The 22,777-nt window shown below is 33.4% G+C and overlaps 1 protein-coding gene across 1 annotated transcript in view; it reads left to right on the forward strand.

Annotated features, from left to right (window-relative positions):
• The first annotated feature begins 3,477 nt into the window (after positions 1-3,477).
• LOC149799838 (nondiscriminating glutamyl-tRNA synthetase EARS2, mitochondrial-like) overlaps positions 3,478-22,777 on the forward strand; it is a 51,999-nt gene continuing 32,699 nt past the window's right edge. Inside the window, exons 1-4 of the mRNA XM_089959247.1 lie at positions 3,478-3,706; positions 8,222-8,294; positions 15,685-15,722; positions 20,630-20,677. Of these exons, the coding sequence (XP_089815373.1) occupies positions 3,494-3,706; positions 8,222-8,294; positions 15,685-15,722; positions 20,630-20,677 (372 nt within the window). The 5' untranslated portion in view covers positions 3,478-3,493. The remainder of the gene's footprint in view (positions 3,707-8,221; positions 8,295-15,684; positions 15,723-20,629; positions 20,678-22,777) is intronic.

Genomic DNA, 22,777 nt, shown 5'->3' on the forward strand with positions numbered 1-22,777 from the left:
TTTTTTTTTGTTGTTGATTTTTGAGTTATTGGCAAATTGAAAGGCTATCTCTTTTCGAGAGAAGTGGGTGGCCCTGAAAAGGGCCTTTTTATTTTGGTGTAGGGGGTGAGTTTAAGCAATCAACTTTAACTGCCTTAAACCTTTGCCACGGCCGAGGCCTACTTCTGATGATTGGGTTGAAATCACTAAGGGTGGTACGATAGGCTTAGTCACAGGGTTGGCGTGTTTAGCTCGGGAAGGTCGTATTCTCTTCGGTCGTGATAAAGAAGTCTGATACATTTGTTTCAGACTTCTTAACTCCGCTAAAATGTCCAACAGTACCGTAGCCGTTTGATTTTCACCCTCTTGTTTCTTTGCTGCTACTTCTTCTTGTTGTTGCTTTTTTTCTTACCTCTTCCTGTTGCTGTTGCTGTTGGTGTAGGAGAAGAGCTTGTTCCGCTTCCTTTTGTCGTTGCATAAATTTCTCCAATTCTTCTTTCTGTCTCTGTCTAAAATTCTCCACTTGCGGTAATGAAGAATGAGACGAAGGTTCCGGAACAAATTCTTGCGAGGTAAGAAAATCCACAAAATCGCAATGTACCTCTTCTGAAAGTAAGCCCGGGTTCCCTTGGGCGGTCTCCACTGCTGGTGCACCCCAATGGATCGTTTTCTGAGTTTCCGTCATGTTGAATCACTGTCGCATAGATTGACAGCACACAGGCGCTAGCGAATCTATATAGACCACATGACGTCACAGACTGCTCTCTTCGGATTGGATGCGGACTGACTGAATTTTGTAACGCGTGTTCGGATTGGTGAATGAACTCAATCCGTTTCAATCCTTCCTCTACCTATAAATAAGCGCAGTTCACTGCATTGATTCACCTGTTCTCGTCGCCTCACGATGTGGACCACAGTTGAATCATCCACCCTTGTTTTCTTCCATGATGTTTAGGACGGACATGCTCATGTATGTCCGGTCCAAGTGGACTGTTGTTGATAGGACAGATACTAGTCTATGGTTGAGAAGAGTTTACATAGAAAGACAAGGATGCCTCAAGAGGGTACTTGTGTATGGACCTGCAGTTAGAAGGAGTTTAAGAAGAAGAAGAAGATGTGACAGATGCCGTCTATGTTGATATTAATATTAACATAAACCCAAAGGCCCTTTTCAGGGCCACCCACATTTCTCGAAAAGAGATAGCCTTTCGATTGCCTACCCCTTTATAAAAAAAATTTAAAAAAAAAATCCCATGTTCAATTCCCCTTGTCCCTAAAGTAGTTTTTTTTCTAACATGTTCAATTCCCCTTTGTCCCTAGACAAACCCACACTTTATTCCCATGTTCAATTCCCCTTGTCCCTAGACAGACCCAAACTCTATTCCCCATGTTCAATTGCCTTTGTCCCTAGAATCGATATTTTTTTTTCCATTGTTCGAATGCCTTTGACGCTAATCTCAATATTTCCTTTTTTTTTTCCTTTCTCCAATGTTAAATTCCATTGACGCTAATCTTACCCAGGGTTTTTTGCCCATGTTAAATTTCCATTGACGCTAATCTCGCCCAGGGGGTGTTTTTAATGCTAATTCCCACTGACGCTAATCTCACCCCTTTCACTACTATGCACAGTCAATTAGATGACAGTGCCTGGAGCATGGTGGATCCAAAACGTCTTGTTGGGGCTTGGTATGCGGAATACTGTGCTGGTGATTAGGAGGTCATGTTCAACGCATTTTCTCAGTAAGAGTAATCCGTTACTGTTGCATTTGTAGTCTAATTTTGTCATTGACACCTGGTCATGTCTGGTGACTAGCACTGAAGTCACTAAGGATGATGGGATTGTTTGCCTTTGGTACTTCTGCAATATGAGAGTCCATGTCGTCATAGAATTTGTCCTTGATAGCATCTGGGTGGGTCATGATGGGTGCATAGGCACTGATGATACTTGCATGTCTTTTTCCAGACAGCGAGAGACTCATTTGCATTAGTCTGTCGATCTGTGAGCTTGTTAACTAACTGTGATTTGATGGCAAACCCAACACCAGCTTTACGGTGTTCTTCTGTATTGGCTGCTCCAGAAGAAGGTGTAGCCGGCTTCAACTCTGATGAGTTGTCCTAGCGCAGCTATGAAAGTTTCAGCCAGGCTGCTACCTGAAATGTTGAATCTGGACAGTTCTCTACCAACTAGGGCTGTTCTTCCCCTGGTCTATTTGCTGATGTACTGTCAATTGTACTGGATTGTAATCAGAAAAACAAATAAAGAATTAAAAAATTCGCATAATACTACCATCTACTTTTTAATTTTTTATTATTATTAATTTGTTACAAAATTAACCTGCATTCCAAAAACGACTTTGTGGCATATATATTTTTGCTGTATTATTTGCCCCCTCCCCGCTTATCAAATGTTTCTTTCCGTTCATTGACACTGGATCGGAGGCGATTTCACCAAAGATTTTTTAAATATATTTTGGGAGTATCAGAAACTCTTTTCGTGGACTTTTCCATTGACCACTGGTCAGTAAGCACATGACTAAGTGGATTATAGTCTTGTTTTGTGATAGCTATGGTAGATGGGTGTTATATTAGGGATGGACGAGTACTCAGACCGAACCCGGTCAAGTTTTGCACTTCCGGTCACAACCGACCCGAACACACGGTATAGGGCAAAATTTCTTGTCCATCCGTTATATTGATGAATTTATTAATATTTAAAATTGAACTCAATATTTGATATAATAAATTATTGTGTAAAATGGTGTTTAAGTCATATAATCAATGACCATATCATGATCATTGATTTAATAAATACTATGTTATACTAAATGATATTTAATATGACAATTTCAAATACGTATTTTAAAAAATAGCATTTTAATTGAAAGAGGAATATTTTTATATGAAAAGAAAGAAAATATCTACAAACAGAACAGATGATTTTTGTCCATTAAAATTCAATAATTTGTGCAGAGTGAGTGTGTGTGTGTGATTTTGATTTTTACCATAGCTTTTAAAAAAATTCAGTCATATCGTGACGATGCCTGTAGTGTGGCAGTTCATAGTGATGTCTAACACTGGGCATCATGCCGCAGACATGTAGCATGATGTCCTACCCAGTCACTTTATCCTGGACCAGGTCGACCAGTCGTAACACAAAGCTATTAATGCTGAGCGCCTAGCGAAGCAGCTGTTAGTACCATTTTTGACAGAATCGATATGTGATGATGATAAGTACAAGTTTGTAAAATACGAGATTAAAGAACGTCAGCATAATTATAATATGAAGTTTATATGCTGTGTTAAAACTCAAGTTCTGAATAATAATAAAGTTTTGACGTCATGCAATCTTGCTTTCTTTCCAAATGCACTGAATTTATTTCTGTTTGAGCAATTCAAAGTACTCCCTCTCTCCGCTGAATAATATTCCCTATCATCAGTTTAAAATGAAAATATTTAAATGAAAACCAGTCTACTATGTACTCTTCTGTTGCAGAAGTTACGGAAGTCTTTAAATATGGCGCTTCGATACCGGTGGACATGCTTAAAACACACTATTTGTGTTAGATTATATGGTCATGATGCCACACAGCCATGTGTGCGGGTGCGTTTTGCACCGAGTCCAACAGGAATGCTCCATCTGGGTGGCTTGAGGACGGCTTTGTACAATTATCTTATGGCAAAATCAAAAAGTGGTGCATTCGTTCTTAGAATAGAAGACACCGACCAGGTAGATTAAAAGTGAAATGAAAACTTTTTAAGTCAATTTTGTGTTCTTTGTTCCCTCGTTTCATTCAAGCTATTTTGCATTTCCACTGATACTGATGACCTTCTTACCGATTGTCGTGTCTACAGACAGTAAGACACTTATATTGTAATAAATAGTCACAGGGGCTCGTATCGTAGTCCTACATGTAAGACATAGCACATTTTGATTTTGTTTAGGTGCTATGTCTTACTATCCAAATAATGGCCTTGTATAGTGTGTTCCGATGTCGTTGACATCGGAATGAGTAATAAAAGTTTCAGGAACATCTCACACACTTGGCAGCCAATATCGACATTTTCCCACTAATTTATGTGTAATTAATATACTTGCTGTGCTGTCTTTATCCATGTGGAATGAAAATATGACACTAGCAAATGGATGCATTTTCATGTTCCGTTGACATACATTGCAACAAATTCAAATGTATGTCAACGGAACGTGAAAATGCATCCATTTGCTTCTGTCATATTTTCATTCCTCCAGGATAAAGACAGCACAGTTAGTATATTAATTACACATAAATTAGTGGAAAAATGTTGATATAGGCTGCCATGTGTGTGAGATGTTCCTGAAACTTTGATTACTCATTCCGATGTCAATGACATTGGAACACACTATACAAGGCAGTTATTTGGATAGTAAGACATAGCACCTAAACAAAATCAAAATGTGTTATGTCTTACATGTAGGACTACACTTTGGATAGACATACACAGTTGAAAGCCCGAGCTAAACATCGGTACCAAATTTATTATGCTATGCAAAATGTAGCTGGAAATATCAACGTTGACTATTAAATAGGTCACGCAACAAAGGAGAGAAGTGTCCTCCCTTATATTATTTTATACATGACTGCCAGTTACACTTTAAGCAATGATACGAGCTGTCCTACCTGTAAGACCTGACGCTGATATTTATGTTGTGGGCATCAGGGTCTTACAGCCTAACTAACAGCTCTGTGTAGTGTGTTTTGATGTCGACTAACATCGTTACGAAAGTCAAATTTTCAGGAATATTTCACACAATTGACAGCTAAAATAACAACGCTTTTCTACAAAGTAAAGTCATATAGATTTAGTTAGACTTACTTACTCTGATGTCTTTTCTCTAATAAATTCAAATTCGCACAAAAGAAATTAACCTATTTTAAAGTTTCATTGGCCTACATTTCAGTTGGCAGGAAAGCAATGAAAGCCGGGAATGCCAAAATTGGGTTACGTTGAAATATTATTCTTTAACGAAATGAATAAAAATATATTATGCCTATTGGAACTGTAAGCAACAGTTCATTTCATTAAAGAAACATATCCCCAACATGTACCTACTTGAACTTACTTCAGCATACCTTGACTACCATCGCATTGCAACAAATTCAAATGTATGTCAACGGAACATGAAAATGTGTCCATTTGCTAGTATCATATTTTCATTCCGCCTGGATAAAGACATCATTTTCAGGAATATATATTAATTACACATAAATTAGTGGAAGAGTGTCGATATAGGCTGCCAAGTGTGATGTTCCTGAAACTTTGATTACTCATTCCCATGTCAACAACATTGGAACACGCTATACAAGGCCGTTATTTGGATAGTAAGACATAGCACTAAAACAGAAACAACATGTGCTATGTCTTACATTGTAGGACTATCCAAAGTGTGGCTTACCATCAAACCTTTAAGGAATGCCAGACCAATTTCCCACGCTACTGCTCGACTAGGCCATGATCGCCCCCTCTTAAAATGCAAGAAGATGCTAAATAGAATACTGCTTTCTCACAGGCCAACTGAATATAGGTTACAAATAGATGCAGGACGTCATTTTCTTTTAACTAGTGAGAAGACAGTATTCCATTCAATGGGATTTTACTTGCATATTAAATCGGTGTGATCATGGCCATGCAGTTACTTTCACCTTTTTCAGAAATATGCTTCTTTCATAATGATATCCCTCATAACTTTAGAAACATTAGTTATTTTTGCAAATTATTGATAAAAAATTTAAATGACGTATTACCTCATTATCTTCTTAACATGCTTTCAACCAGACAACCCATTGTTGTAAATATTGTGTATAATGTCACCCATTTTGATGCATCTGACACGTCTCTTTCTTCCTGTGACACCATTGTACACATGCTTCAGTGCGGGGGCAATATCAATACCACACCGTTAAAGTTTATAGTTAAAATTACATAAAATCTAAATTCAACACAGACTTTGAAACTAAAACTTTGTAAACAATCAGGTTACTAACAGTTCTAAATTATTTTTTTTAAAGTTTGATGACAGAACAATTTAGAAGCTCTTTCTTTATAAAAACTTGTGCTTTAGAACTGCCTTGACGAGTGTTGTAAGCGTCAAGTTAGTGGAAGCTTTCAAGTTAGCACTTGTCAAGAGCTACTAAGAAGTGAACTCCCCCATAGTTAAATACCAGTATTTCTACAATGTACATATACAGTTTTCTTATATTTATCATAATCTTCATTTTGGAACAGATTTTGTTTCAAAAGCTAAAAGAATAAAATTGGGAAAAATTGTTAAGATATTATGATAATTTTTTTTACTTAAGATAAAAATTATGACTTTTTTTCCAATTTTTAATTAGCATTGTGCATATTAAGAACTTTAGTCACTGAATGTATTATTTTGGTTGTAAAATATAAATTGGACAGAATAAGTTAAAGATCAAGATTCTCTTAAAGGCTTATTGAAAATTTACCTTTAAAGTAAAATTAGTTACTTATTTATGAGATAGAAAATCCTACTACTATTGCTTTTCATATGCAAAGAAATAGAGGAGGCTGATTTGATAATGAAATATATCCTAAAGTTAAGTTTCATGTAAATTTCCCCAAATTATAATAAAGAACCAGCTCAAACCCACATACAACTTTATAATGTTGAACACCATTCGAAACTTTGTTACTGATGCATTTTATCAGATGTGGCTAACACATGTTGAGAGCAGACTGGATGCTTATTATAGCAGTTAATTAATTTGCTCCGTCAGAATAGCTGATGAGGATTTGTATGAGGACCTACTGATTGGAAAAAAAGATTATTAATGAAATGCAGTTTTCTCATGGTATGTATCTTTGTTTCATTTCACAACTGATGATATTAAGATTTTCAACAAAAGTTTCTATATGCATGATCTGTGTAAAAAATGTGAGTTTATGGCACTGTCAAATTAGGGTATGGGACATTGTCGAGTATATAAATGACTAATGTTTTCTGCATAATTTGAGAGTGCAGAATTAAAAAATTAAGTTGTCTTTATGATATCTTTAAATAAATTCACAGCAAGTATTCAAGTGCATGCATCATCGACCATTTATAATTTGGTCTTCGGTAAATTTTTTGCAAAATCTTGACCTCGTGCTATTTCAAGCTGAATTCATGTTTCTTACATGGTTATATAAAAAAGTGTAAACTTTCAGCTGTAAGAATAAACAGATTTTCTTTCTTTCTTCCAGCTACTTCTGGGTCCTTTCTGTGCATTTTCATCAAATGCCAACCTCTAAACATTTTTGCATGAAATACTATATTATTGAGCCATTCACTACTTGAAATTACATGTTGCTCTTACAGTTAAATGTTTTTTGAGTGTGCAGAATTGGAAAATGAACTCATATTCATATCTTTTCAAATTAATTCACAGGAAGTACCCTCCATTTTTAATATTGGTCTTTACCCACTTTTTGCAAGATCTTGACCTCGTGGTTATTTCAGGGTGAAATTTGCATATTTCTTAAATATTGTTCCATAGAAATGTTTCGTGAACTTTCAGATTTAAGAATAAATTCACACTTTTTATTGTTTCAGATGCTTCTGAAGCCCTTTTGTACCTTTTTTTTAAGTGTCCCCTACATTTTTACATGAAATACTATAATGATGAATCATGCCTAAGTTGAAATTATATCTTACTCTTAAGACTAATAGTTCATATCCATTAATGGTATTCTTATACATAATGTGTCACAGCTTGGAAGTGTTGTTATATGCAATGAAATGCCATGTACCAAAATTCTAGCAATATGTATGTTTGTACCATTGAGTTGTACCAGACATGTCTTGTGATTTTATATATAATATATTGTTTAAAATAGGAAGAAAGTCAAAGTTTTAAGTTTTTTCGCCATTAACGCTTTATTCAGTGAAGACAAAATTTTGCAGATGGAATGAATACTTACTTTAACTATATGTTCATATTTTGAATTCTCTGCTGTTTGGTTATTGCTTCTCCTAAGCTAGTTTTCCTACATTTCTTTAAAGAATTTAAGCATTTCACGGGTACATGGGGTTAGTTTAAAATGAAATGGGAATATCTTCATGTTTTTTTTCCTAATTACATTTAGTATATTTTCAGGGTTTTTTCAACTGGGTAATACAAAATGTTTCCAATCATACAAAAATTATGATGTTTTTTATCATGCATGGAATAATTTATACATTCTATTTTGTATATTTCAGACCCGCTTGGTTCCAGGTGCTGTAGAGAAACTGATAAATGTACTAGAATGGGCAGGTGTAGTCCCAGATGAAGGTCAGTGCTTAATCAAAACATTTTATGCACAGAGACCTAGAACACATGGATTTGAATAAATAACTTGCCCAGACTCAGATTTCACTTGCCTCAGTGGGTCATACTGTTTGTTAGTATTTAAGGATGATTCTGCAGTATTAATTAGAACCACCAGGATGCCCCAATTTCTGCTGGCGGCCCCAGAATTTTTATTTTGAAATGTCCCATTCAAAACTTTTTAAGTCTTGCTTGCCAGATCTTTCCCTCATTCCATTCTTATTTGTTAAACACATTACTTGACAAACCTTGTTTTACCTTTTTCTGTACATAAGTTAGATATTGCTTTTAAGTGCTTTTTTTCTTAATAAGTCATAGTCCAGGCTGGATTTTGATATCTGGATGAAATGATCTCTCCTGCCAGAATAGACAGAGTTGATGAAAATAGGGAACAGTTGGTGTAGAAATTCAAAATGGGACTGTAGATTAATGATTTTGCTTATTTTATCAGGTTAGTAAAATGATGATGAAAATTATTAAAAGTTTATAAAAAGTATTAAAACTGTTTCCATATCACCATGGCATCCTCAATAATAGAATACAATCAAAAATCGACATTATCTACCACAGCATAAATCCATATTTTTTATTTTTATAATAAAATAATGGATAACATGATTAATTTGTTTTTTGTTGTAATGAAATTGCGTATAACCACTAGGTTATAATTAGTTTTCACTTTGGGCAGAATAAAAGTTTTTTGAGTTTTTTCAAGGTTCTGTAGGTAGCAGTATAATTTTTGATATCTTTGATCATCAAATCAGCACCAATACTGAGTACAGAACATAAGGCCTTTTTCTGTCTTTCCATTTTCCTCATTAAGGGAATTTAAATATTCCAAAAATTTTAGTTTGATTATTGCTGCTTTGTATTGAAATAAAATGAGGTAGTGGTAATGTCAAGAAATCACTGAGGGCACGGTGAACTTTGCCACATGGACCTGTGGAGGTGGTCTTAGTAATATGGGTGTGATTTACTGTTTATGAACCCTGCAAGCATGCTCTAAAGAGAGAGAGAGGAAAAAACAACAATTATCATTATCTCTTTTGGGAGCAATCTGTTTACTTGTTAATGCTGAAAAAAATGTGATCGTTCAGTTAATTGCAAACATTTTCTAGTTATGATGAAGATAATGTATGATTCATAATGCCAATTCAGATTTTAGATACTATTAACCTAATGATAATAAACAATGTACTTGGTGATAAGTGACTCCTGCTGTATAATCACAGGCTACTCTGCTGTTTGATTCTTGTAAAAGAAAAGGCAGTGATAGGAAAACATGTGAACTAATCAATACTTCTGGTATAGAAGTTTTGCATTTATCTGTTAATTGTCTTCCATTCCTTGTGTCACTTAGATTAGTTGTTAAACTAGACAAATATATTGCTCTGAAATCCTACAAAGATGTAATTTGACCATTTAACAATGAGATCACTAAATCATTTGGCTCCCTGTAGAACTACCTTGTATCAAGATTAATTCTTGCCTGTTACAATTTACCAACAGAAATTTTAAGTAACTCATCTGTATAAAATCTCAAAATTTACTTGAACTGGGATAAATATATGCACAATTGCTGTATCTAAATACTGTACATCAATTACAGGTACTCCCTGAGATGATTAAACATGCACACAGACTGTTTTTCAATCTTAGAATCAAATGCACCCTCAGTAAATAGTTCTTCTCTTGTGTACATGTGTGAATCATTTCTGTTAAAGTTGTTCATAATCTTAAGGATTTATCTTGTGTTTAATTAAAGTTACCCTTCACTGTTATGTTATGTTATAAAACTACCTATATGTAGCCTAGTAAAATCTGAATTGTGTAAAAACCAACGTATCTAGAGGTCTCAGGAATGTAACCCTTTCATATCTTGGAGAATATTTATATATACCTTTATATTTATACCACCAAGTAAACTTGAGCATCAGATAAAATAGATATTTTACATTTTTCTGTTCATTTTCCTATTTTATATTATGCATAATAAATGATATGCCCCTGTCCTGAAGCATCTCTAGATCATATTTTTATTAAAATTTCCCTCTCTCATTGGGGCCCCGAGTGGTCTAATGGTCTAAAGCGCTCTCCATCACGGATCACTGCCATCTCACCCCTGTCTGTGTAGGTTCGAGTCTCAGGCTCGGCCAGTGTAGATATGTGAGAAAGCTTGCTGGTAGCTTCTCATGGGTAGGTGGTTCTTTCCGGTATTTTCCCAGGTTCTTCCTCCATCATTAATACTGGCCGCGATGTATAGCCTATCCTGTACTGAAAAATGGCATTAAACCCTATAACAACAACAACAACAAATCCCTCTCTCATCAAATATGTAAAACTACTTCACAAGTATAACATTATAAACATTTTCTGTACATCCTTCATCAACACGAATTATTCTTTGATTGCTTAGCTTTCTTAATTTAGAAGTCTCATTCACACCAAGTCAGAAATATGCTCCTACCATGAAATTTTTACATTAATCCGCTTAAGTTTTTAAGACTTTTTTTCCCCAATGTGAGTTTAAAAGAAATCATGCTAAAATGGTTATTGACATTAAATATAATTTTACTTTTTTGATGCTTGACATGTTGAACATTTTTTAGGTAGTCTTCAGAATTAATCTTTAAATATTGACATTATAAGTCTACACCTATAGCAGTTGAAATCTGGAAGAATTAATCTATAAATATTGACGTTATAAGTCTACACCTATAGCAGCTGAAATCTGGAAGAATTAATCTATAAATATTGACCTCATAAGTCTACATCTATGAAATCTGGAAGAATTAATCCATAAATATTGACCTTATAAGTCTACATCTATGAAATCTGGAAGAATTAATCTATAAATATTGATCTTATAAGTCTACATCTATGAAATCTGGAAGAATTAATCCATAAATATTGACCTTATAAGTCTACATCTATGAAATCTGGAAGAATTAATCTATAAATATTGACCTCATAAGTCTACATCTATGAAATCTGGAAGAATTAATCTATAAATATTGACCTCATAAGTCTACATCTATGAAATCTGGAAGAATTAATCTATAAATATTGATCTTATAAGTCTACATCTATGAAATCTGGAAGAATTAATCCATAAATATTGACCTTATAAGTCTACATCTATGAAATCTGGAAGAATTAATCTATAAATATTGATCTTATAAGTCTACATCTATGAAATCTGGAAGAATTAATCCATAAATATTGACCTTATAAGTCTACATCTATGAAATCTGGAAGAATTAATCTATAAATATTGACCTCATAAGTCTACATCTATGAAATCTGGAAGAATTAATCCATAAATATTGATCTTATAAGTCTACATCTATGAAATCTGGAAGAATTAATCTATAAATATTGACCTCATAAGTCTACATCTATGAAATCTGGAAGAATTAATCTATAAATATTGACCTTATAAGTCTACATCTATGAAATCTGGAAGAATTAATCTATAAATATTGATCTTATAAGTCTACATCTATGAAATCTGGAAGAATTAATCTATAAATATTGATCTTATAAGTCTACATCTATGAAATCTGGAAGAATTAATCTATAAATATTGATCTTATAAGTCTACATCTATGAAATCTGGAAGAATTAATCCATAAATATTGACCTTATAAGTCTACATCTATGAAATCTGGAAGAATTAATCTATAAATATTGATCTTATAAGTCTACATCTATGAAATCTGGAAGAATTAATCTATAAATATTGACCTCATAAGTCTACATCTATGAAATCTGGAAGAATTAATCCATAAATATTGACCTTATAAGTCTACATCTATGAAATCTGGAAGAATTAATCTATAAATATTGATCTTATAAGTCTACATCTATGAAATCTGGAAGAATTAATCTATAAATATTGACCTTATAAGTCTACATCTATGAAATCTGGAAGAATTAATCTATAAATATTGACCTCATAAGTCTACATCTATGAAATCTGGAAGAATTAATCTATAAATATTGACCTCATAAGTCTACATCTATGAAATCTGGAAGAATTAATCTATAAATATTGATCTTATAAGTCTACATCTATGAAATCTGAAAGAATTAATCTATAAATATTGACCTTATAAGTCTACATCTATGAAATCTGGAAGAATTAATCTATAAATATTGATCTTATAAGTCTACATCTATGAAATCTGGAAGAATTAATCTATAAATATTGATCTTATAAGTCTACATCTATGAAATCTGGAAGAATTAATCTATAAATATTGATCTTATAAGTCTACATCTATGAAATCTGGAAGAATTAATCTATAAATATTGATCTTATAAGTCTACATCTATGAAATCTGGAAGAATTAATCTATAAATATTGACCTTATAAGTCTACATCTATGAAATCTGGAAGAATTAATCTATAAATATTGACCTCATAAGTCTACATCTATGAAATCTGGAAGAATTAATCTATAAATATTGATCTTATAAGTCTACATCTATGAAATCTGGAAGAATTAATCTATAAATATTGACCTTATAAGTCTACATCTATGAAATCTGGAAGAATTAATCTATAAATATTGATCTTATAAGTCTACATCTATGAAATCTGGAAGAATTAATCTATAAATATTGATCTTATAAGTCTACATCTATGAAATCTGGAAGAATTAATCTATAAATATTGATCTTATAAGTCTACATCTATGAAATCTGGAAGAATTAATCTATAAATATTGATCTTATAAGTCTACATCTATGAAATCTGGAAGAATTAATCTATAAATATTTACCTTATAAGTCTACATCTATGAAATCTGGAAGAATTAATCTATAAATATTGATCTTATAAGTCTACATCTATGAAATCTGGAAGAATTAATCTATAAATATTGATCTTATAAGTCTACATCTATGAAATCTGGAAGAATTAATCCATAAATATTGACCTTATAAGTCTACATCTATGAAATCTGGAAGAATTAATCTATAAATATTGACCTTATAAGTCTACATCTATGAAATCTGGAAGAATTAATCTATAAATATTGACCTTATAAGTCTACATCTATGAAATCTGGAAGAATTAATCTATAAATATTGATCTTATAAGTCTACATCTATGAAATCTGGAAGAATTAATCTATAAATATTGATCTTATAAGTCTACATCTATGAAATCTGGAAGAATTAATCTATAAATATTTACCTTATAAGTCTACATCTATGAAATCTGGAAGAATTAATCTATAAATATTGATCTTATAAGTCTACATCTATGAAATCTGGAAGAATTAATCTATAAATATTGATCTTATAAGTCTACATCTATGAAATCTGGAAGAATTAATCCATAAATATTGACCTTATAAGTCTACATCTATGAAATCTGGAAGAATTAATCTATAAATATTGACCTTATAAGTCTACATCTATGAAATCTGGAAGAATTAATCTATAAATATTGACCTTATAAGTCTACATCTATGAAATCTGGAAGAATTAATCTATAAATATTGATCTTATAAGTCTACATCTATGAAATCTGGAAGAATTAATCTATAAATATTGACCTTATAAGTCTACATCTATGAAATCTGGAAGAATTAATCTATAAATATTGATCTTATAAGTCTACATCTATGAAATCTGGAAGAATTAATCTATAAATATTGATCTTATAAGTCTACATCTATGAAATCTGGAAGAATTAATCTATAAATATTGATCTTATAAGTCTACATCTATGAAATCTGGAAGAATTAATCTATAAATATTGATCTTATAAGTCTACATCTATGAAATCTGGAAGAATTAATCTATAAATATTGATCTTATAAGTCTACATCTATGAAATCTGGAAAAGTTTGTAAGTAGTAAGAAATATACCAATCTAGACATTATAGCATCATGGAGGAAACGGAAAGAAATTTTCCTGTCAGTGGGTGCAAACTCATGACCTAGTGTTCCAAAGTCATATGTGTGTCTGTCTGTCTATCTGTGTATGTGTGTCTGTCTCTGTATGTATGTGTATCTGTGTGTGACATACTTTATCCACTTGGCCACAGTATCTGTAGCTGTAAAGCAATATTATAATAATAATAATAATGAGGACTTTGTATAGTGCCTAATCTTTAGAAGCTCTAAGCGCTTTGCAACTTCAGACAACACCTGTAAGATAAGAAACATAATAATATTATTACAAAAACAAACAACATGAAATTAGAAAAACATTTTTAAAAAATAATAAAAAACATACTGAGAATATTTCAGGTAGGAAACAAAATTAGGTCTTTAAGCTTGTTCTTGCTGTCAAAATAAGTGAGTTTTGAGAGCCCTCTTGAATGTGATCACCGTGTCTTTATGTCTAAGTTCAGTGGGCAATTCATTCCACATTGCTGGGCCCTGGTATGCAAAAGAATGCTGTCCATATGACTTTGTTTTCATACTTGGAATAATGAGTAAACGATTGTCAGAAGAGGATCTTAAGTATCTTGCTGGTGTGTACACACGGGTGAGGTCAGATAGATATGTTGGACTAGAGTCCGACAGTGAAATGTAGTGCAGAGAACAGATTTTGTGTTTGATTCTGGATCGAATGGATAGCCAGTGTAGGGTACAGAGCAGCGGGGAGGTGTGCTCTGATCGTGGTACTCTAAGTATACCACTGAATCATCACTTCATCAAATGTGAACCAATACCACAAATGTTAAAATGTGTGAACAGTCAATCAGTGTATAATGCTGTCAAAATATTAAAGTGCAGATGGCAGAAATTGAGATCAATTTATCAGGTGTACACATTGCTGGACAGGTATTTGGACTAGAGCATTGGAACATCGGGTGGATGGATATCACTTGTCTGTCAGTGCTTTGATACTTTGAATGTGTTAGACATTTATTGTTTGAACCATTGGATGTCTTAAATATATATTTCTGAATGATCAAAAAGTCCAAATTGTCAGCATTTCTCGGTTTATCATGGTGGTGATTGCTAGCCAGCTTCTTTTGTATGCTTGTTCTATTCATGATTTCACTATTTTAATTTTTGTGAATTTTGAAGTTTGATCATTTCTTGGAAACAATAAGACTTTTTCTCCAGTCCTTGGACTTAAATACAGGTGAAAATGTCACCAAATCACACAAAAATGAATGAATTTAGTATTCTAAAATGTCTGTGTTGTGTCTTATTATAAAATTAAACCTCAGTTGTTTTAGTGAAATAATCATTCATTTACAGTGAAATCTATCTATTTTCAAAAAATATTTATGAAAGCCCTTGAAGTTTTTTTTATATAAATATTCATTTAAGTCTTAAATTTCTACGACTCTTCAGTTGCACTTGTTTATGTTTATTTCAGGACCTAAATATGGAGGAGAATTTGGACCCTATATTCAGGTAATGTTGAAACAGTGTCACATAATTGATACTGTACCACAGGGTTCATGCAGTACCACATGATTGATACAGTATCATTTTCATTTTATAGTCATGATAAACAGTTGTAATCAGGAAAATTTGGTGATGCTTTTGGTCAAAATAATTTATAAACTCCGTGTTGTCAGTTGAAAACTGAAATCAATCCACTCTCTTTAGCTCAATTTGAAGACAAGAATAGCTTTTGTGTTGGTCAGTTGGTCATCAGTAATCAAAAATTTACTTGTTATTGATGTTTCTCCTAAACAATTTGAAGGAAAGTCAATAAACTTGGTATTCAACTTTAACATACTGGACCTCTTGAAAATCTTGTTATTGCTTCTCTTCCTGCATGGATGGTTGTAACAAAATGGGGTTTTCACTGTGTCCGGTCAGATATCCAGCATGACTGTTATAGTGGCTATCTTGAAAATCCTGTTATTGCTTCGCTTCTTGTCAGAATAGAATGGTCCTATTATTATGTTTTTATTGAATCACTTTTTAGCTTTATTTAGTGCCAGTCTGACCTCATAAAATGGCTGCAATTAGGTCATATAGAAAAAACTGTTTTGCCACTCCTCCTAAATGTATGGTTGTCTTAATATGGGGTTTGCATTGAAATATTTCATTTGTGTAGTTTTTCCAAATTGAAAATTGTATTTATTTGACCTCAAAAATGGCTGCCATTGTATCTATCTTTAAAATCTTGTTTTTGCTTCTCTTTCTGAATAGATAGTCTAGTGACTTCTTACAGTTAGTACTTGGGCTAAATGAAAATTATGCTAATATTACCTATTTCCTCCAAATTTTGCTTATGAGCAAATGTGTAAATAGATTGCTAGTATCAGTAATGCATTACATATTGCTGTTGCTTTATTTTACTTTCTTTGTTAATGGACTTTGTGCAGTAGCTGTCCTGTTTTTCAGATGATACCTTTGTTTGGTTGAATTCAATCATGCTCTATGAAATATTGCCTTCTTCTCCTGTCAAAGATGTGTCGGTATTGTAAATAAAGGTTTCCATAAAGTTACATTGTTTATTCCAGAGTTGTCCTGCATACAGTCCACAGGCCAGAATCTAGACTGCCAAAAGCTTCTTTCCAGCCAGTCAACTTTTCATAACTTGTGCAGACTAGATGGAAAACATAGGCCAAGTTAATAAACGTCACCATGAGCGAGAAACAAATTGCAGTGTGGCTCCTCATATGAAATGATTGGATACCATTGGTTTATACCATCAGTCCATTGTACATATATTTATTCATAGTTGGAGCTCTCCAGCAATATTTTAGGCATTGCTTTTCAGCTGAGTCTGCAATTCCCTTTATGTTTCCTTCCCCATCGGTGTAAATTACAGTTGTTGTTAAATTTATCATAATTTTGTCCATATTGGAGGGGGGGTGTCTGAACATTAGGGAAGGTACATAATTTTGTCAATATTGGAAGAGGGGGTCTGAACATTAGGGTAGGTATATAATTTTATCCATATTGGGGGGGGGGTCTGAACATTAGGGAAGGTATAGTCTCCATATTCATCTCCAGAATTTGTTTTGGTAGACCAACATGTTCATGTATATTTTTTGTTTAAGTATCTGGTTGTTGTTCTAGGGTTTAATGCCATTTTCAGCACAAGATAGGCTATACATGGCGGCCAGTATAACTGGTGGAGGAAGAACCCTGGAAAACCCAGGGAAGAACCACTGACCCACGAGAAGCTAATGGCAGGCTTTCCCACGTACCCACGCTAGCTGAGCCTTGGACTTGAACTTAAGTTTCTGGCTTTTGATGATTCATAGGCTATGTTATATCTTGAATTGTAGACACATTTAGGGATTCTCACACCAGTATTAATCATCTATAGTGAGTTTCAGTTTCTCACACCACTCATTTATATTCTTTATCGTATAATTGTGTTTTGCTGGTTTCAAACCAAGCTTATTATCATCAATACCATTTTGACAGGTAAAATATTGTGTTTTAGGTTCAGTTTTTGACTTCAGGTCTCACATCATTTATATACACCTCTCCCTCGATAACTCGCACACAACGGGGTCCGCAAACATTAACCGAACTATAAGCAAGGCGCGAATTACAGAGGGACCTCCAAAAATTGGGAAAAAATTGCTTTGACATTGAGAAAACCGTATGGGGGGGGCAGCATTAGGTAACTGGGCTGTTTAATGACTGAATCCTCATTTTACAATCACATCAATAATAATGTTTAATAATGTGCTTTTTCTAATGAAGTTGTTCATTATTCTGTTTAAATAACATTTTTTTTCTCTCAAAATATCCAACATCTGAAAGATCGTTCCAAACTGGTTTGAACAACCATCACATGTCCGCGAAAAATCTCTGTTTGACGTCACTGCTTTTTGTTTTCTTGATGAGTCTGGTTCCTATTGTGGTATTTAATAGTATCTTGCCAAATCAGTAGTCCACAATTTTGGAACTAGACTACCTTATGATACACCACCAAACAAGATTCTTTTTTTTGTGCAAAAACATGAGACATCAATTATTTTTTGTTAAATTAGTACAATGTTAATATCGTGATTTCATTGGAAGTAATAATGAAATTTCTTATCATCCCCGAGGATATCTCTAAATGCCAGTTCAAGAATTCTCTGAAACTCGCTTGCTCACAATGGTCTGTATCTGTGAAATCAAGCTCTTTATTTTACGAAGTTTTCTTTTCGCTTTGCTTCCTTGTTATCTTTGATCACAGTTATGAAAGAGTCGGTTAATTTAAGGTAGTTTATGTTACATATACAATAACGTTTATTACAGTGTTCGATTGATCAAATAAAGTGAGTTCACCCGACATACGACTGAGGCAGCTGGATTTTAAGTTAGTCTGATTTTTGTGCCTTTTAACTTGCGGTGTAATATCATCAGTGCCTTTGATTATGTTTCAGTTTTTATAATTTTTCTTTTTGTATCAATATGAAATGGGGCTGCTCCATGTCAGCACGGATGTTGTCCTGGACACTTCAAAATTCCTACTGGATCACAGATAGACCATTCGTAATGCAGATCCCTTGGAGGCAGATTCAGACAAGATTGCCAGTTGCCATCCTTGGGTCTAAATGGAGAATCTTTTGTGACTGGAGGAAACACTTTAATCCTAGCTGCCCTTTTATGAATGCAGTGGCTGACTCTCTTTCCTGTGTAAAGTGAGAGATTGCTTGGTTTATACTATTTAGAGCTATAGGGAAGCCATTTCCAACACAAATTCTCAGAAGATCAAACATTGGTTCTGATCCTCATATTACCGATCTCATCAGAAATGTTGGGCTACAGAGACCAGTGTCTTGCTCACTAATTCCAAGATTGAATCTCTGCTATCTGACCTCAGGATGATCCAGATTGACTGTTATGCAAAGTTTTTGCTTGATAGCTGTATTTGGCCACTTGAACTTTAGATCGAATTGTAGGACATGTCTTTTCCTTCCTTGTAAGGGCTCTGCTGATATGCTGATATTTCAGCATCACTGTTTTTAGGTGGATTGTTTTCACAATCAATAGGGCTTATCAGTCCATTATTGATGGGACCTTTAATTAATGAATATTAAAACCATGAGGTCTGAGCTTTTACTGAATCATGATCCTGTCAAATTCATTCATAATTCGAGGAAGTTATGAATGCTGCATTTCAGCAGTCATGCACTACTTTCTTTTCCTTTGACCTTTGGTATGTGGTTCAACAGAGAGAATTATAATTTCTTTGAGGCCAGTAGTGGCCCAGACTGATATCAGCTTTCAGTAGTACACATTCCTAAAATAAGAATGATAAATATCCAGTTTTTTTACCAGTTTTGAAGCCTTTAACCTCCCTCCATAGTGGCAAATGCAGCAATGCAGTAGCAACATATTGTATTACTAATATTGAAATATGGTATGTTGGGGTAGAGTGGCAAAAACTGATGTAATACTTACCTGTTGCTATTACCAGATTTTCTTCTCTGATCCCACTCTGATATCCCATATGATGTCTATGTCCTGAAAAAGGGAATGGCTACTGCACATCAACCTATGACATAGGAGGACAGACTGGGTTTGTCTTCTTTTCAGTTCTGGATTTCTGGAACTTCCCTTTCAATGGGAAGAAGGAATTTTCTTTTATGAATGCAAGTTATGTCCCTTTTTCCCTAAAGGTAAAGCAGTGCAGTCTTCACAGGTAGTTTTACTCCCAACAATTTTTTTTTCTTTCTCTAACTAATATATAGAATATCCTGAATGATGCCAGTTGAATAACATGCTTGTTTTTTCTTCTGATAAATCTGAATTGTGAATTTAAACAAACTTGAGACATGTTCAGTTATGTTATATCCATAATATTAGCTTAAAGGTCAAAGGTCATTACATTGAATTTTGAACTGCATTGACCTTGTGTACTTGTTAACTCATATAAGAAATTCATTGTTTACAAATTGGTATGTTTGAGTTTATCGAAAATATGTTTGAGAGTTTTCAATATTCAGCAGTTAATTAGAAAAAGAAGGGAAGAAACTGACTTCCTGTGCATTTTTATATTGTGTCCTTACTTTTGTGGTTTGTTGCAGAAAAACTAATTTCATGGTTTTTAGTGATAAACTAATCATCAGAAATTAGTAGGCAACAAAATTAGTACATCATGAAAGAGTTTTGTCTCATTGTTATATTTTTTCATGGAAAGAGGTCCGTTTATAAGAGCACTTCTCTCAGTTTTTGTCTCTTTAAATTTCTCATAGAAAGAAAGGCAAATTAAAATGGCACTCCATCAATTTTTGGTCAGTTCTTGTGTCACTTTTAAATTCTTCGTTGAAAGAATGGTAAGTTATAATGGAGCTCTATCAAGTTGCCCAGATTTCTTGCATTTGTTAATAATGAGAAATTTTCTCTTTCAGTCACACAGACTACACATCTATGATGAAAATGCAACGAATTTACTCAAGGTAGACTCTGTGTGTAAATTGTGTACCTTCTGATAGTAGGTTAATGAAAAAAGTAGCCCTCAGTTATCCTATGTATTCATACAAGAAGGATTCAGTTTAAAAAACAAACATGAACAGTGGTGGTTTAGGGTCAGTATTGTTTGTTCTGCTAAATTTGTCCTAATTCTGCAAATAATTATATCTGCTAGCACTTGTGTATAGTTTGCAGTTGGATCCACCTTATATGCAAGTATGTAGGCTATGTCTCAATTCTGACCTTTGTCTCGTTCATTTAGATACAGATTTATTGAAAAGCCATTGCAAAATGTAACACGAGTTTTAAATATATGCCATTAATGCACACTAACACTATATACTGGCATATTTGCTGTTGACTTGTGTTCTAAAAATCATAAACTTAAGTAACCCTGTGTGTGTGTGAGAGAGAGAGAGAGGTTCATGGGAAAACCAGCCTTATGACATAAAATTTTGATATTTATTTTTTGGCATTTTCTGATTGAGTAATGTTTTGAAGCCATGATAATATAAATTTGAGCACCATAGTATGTCAAAAAAATTTTATCAATGGGAGGGAATGCATATTGTTTTAAAAGTGCAATATCATGACATTAAGGCACTGTTGAACAAAGTGTGAAGTAATAGTTGAATTGGTTACATGATTAGAGCCATCTGCAATTTGTGATTTAAACTTATTTAATTATGCAAAATGATTAGTTACTAAATACTGAAATTTTATTAACTGGGTTTAATATTTATGATGCAGATTTTATTGTCGACACATATATCGTTTGACATATTCTTCCATGAATCAATTTTGTTTTCAAATTAATATAATCAAAATGATGGCAATGAACATATAATGTTGACAAACTTATACTTCATTATTACAGCATAGCATTACTAATAGTGTGCTATAGAATAACACTGAGTTCCTCATTCCGCTGTGGGTCTTGGGCATGTAATGTTAAGATATCAGGGTCTGACAAATCCTGTCACATTCTTAATAAATACTCTTGTTGATATATCGATCACCTGTCCCGGTACCTTCATAATATGAATTGGGATCTTCCCCTGGTCTGAGTATTCGTTTCTGAATACTACACCCTGTGTGCTACAAGAACTACTCAGAAATAAACACACGCACACACACACATGACTAGGTACTAATGTCACATTTCATGTATGCATTTTCTTAAATTGTTGAAAAAAATGAAAGCAATAAACTTTAACTTTTGTGTGAAAGTGTAGGCAAATTAATTATCCTTCATTCTGAATAATATCAGCTTCATTATATCAGATGTAATGCATTATGATGCATTGTATTAATGAACAAAGATGACATAATACCGTATGTCTTATAAGGGCTTGAAGAATTGGGCAAGATATCACTTCCAGTCTCTGTGCTGTCAGGTAGTATCACCATCAGCTTGATGATAGAGTACTGCTTCTCTCTCTCATCCTTTAGCGTTCCACTCCTGTTTCAGATACAGTCATAAATGGTATATTCTGACTGGCAATACAGTTTTCTCCCCAACTGGAACCATTTCTTACAAAATTATCAATTATCCTTTGAATGACCTTCATTATAATTGTTTTTCAATGACCATGTTGTGAGATTCATTATTAAAGACTTCCTCCTCACTATAGGATTGTGTGTCCTCAGGGTTAAAAATTTCCACTTTTTGAAAAAATCATCTTGCCCTTTCCTCTAAGTCTATCATATTATATGAGGCACCAACATTGTCTGATACTAATAATAATAATGAGGACTTTGTATAGCACCTAATCTTTAGAAGCTCTAAGCGCTTTACAACATTAGACAACGCCTATATGATAAAAGAAATATAAAAGAAATATAATAATATTATTACAAAAACAAACACGTGAAATTAGAAAAACATTAAAAAATAAAGAACATGCTGAGAGTATTTTCAGGTAGGAAACATTATTAGGTTTTTAGGTTTGTTCTTGCAGTCGAAATAAGTGAGTTTTGAGAGCCCTCTTGAATGTGATCACTGTGTCTTTGTGTCTAAGTTCAGTGGGCTATTCATTCCAAGTTGCTGGGCCCTGGTATGCAAAAGAACGCTGTCCATATGACTT

The sequence above is a fragment of the Sinohyriopsis cumingii genome, chromosome 5, assembly GCF_028554795.1.
Source record: "Sinohyriopsis cumingii isolate HCF-2022 chromosome 5, ASM2855479v2, whole genome shotgun sequence".
Taxonomy (NCBI): Eukaryota; Metazoa; Mollusca; class Bivalvia; order Unionida; family Unionidae; genus Sinohyriopsis; species Sinohyriopsis cumingii.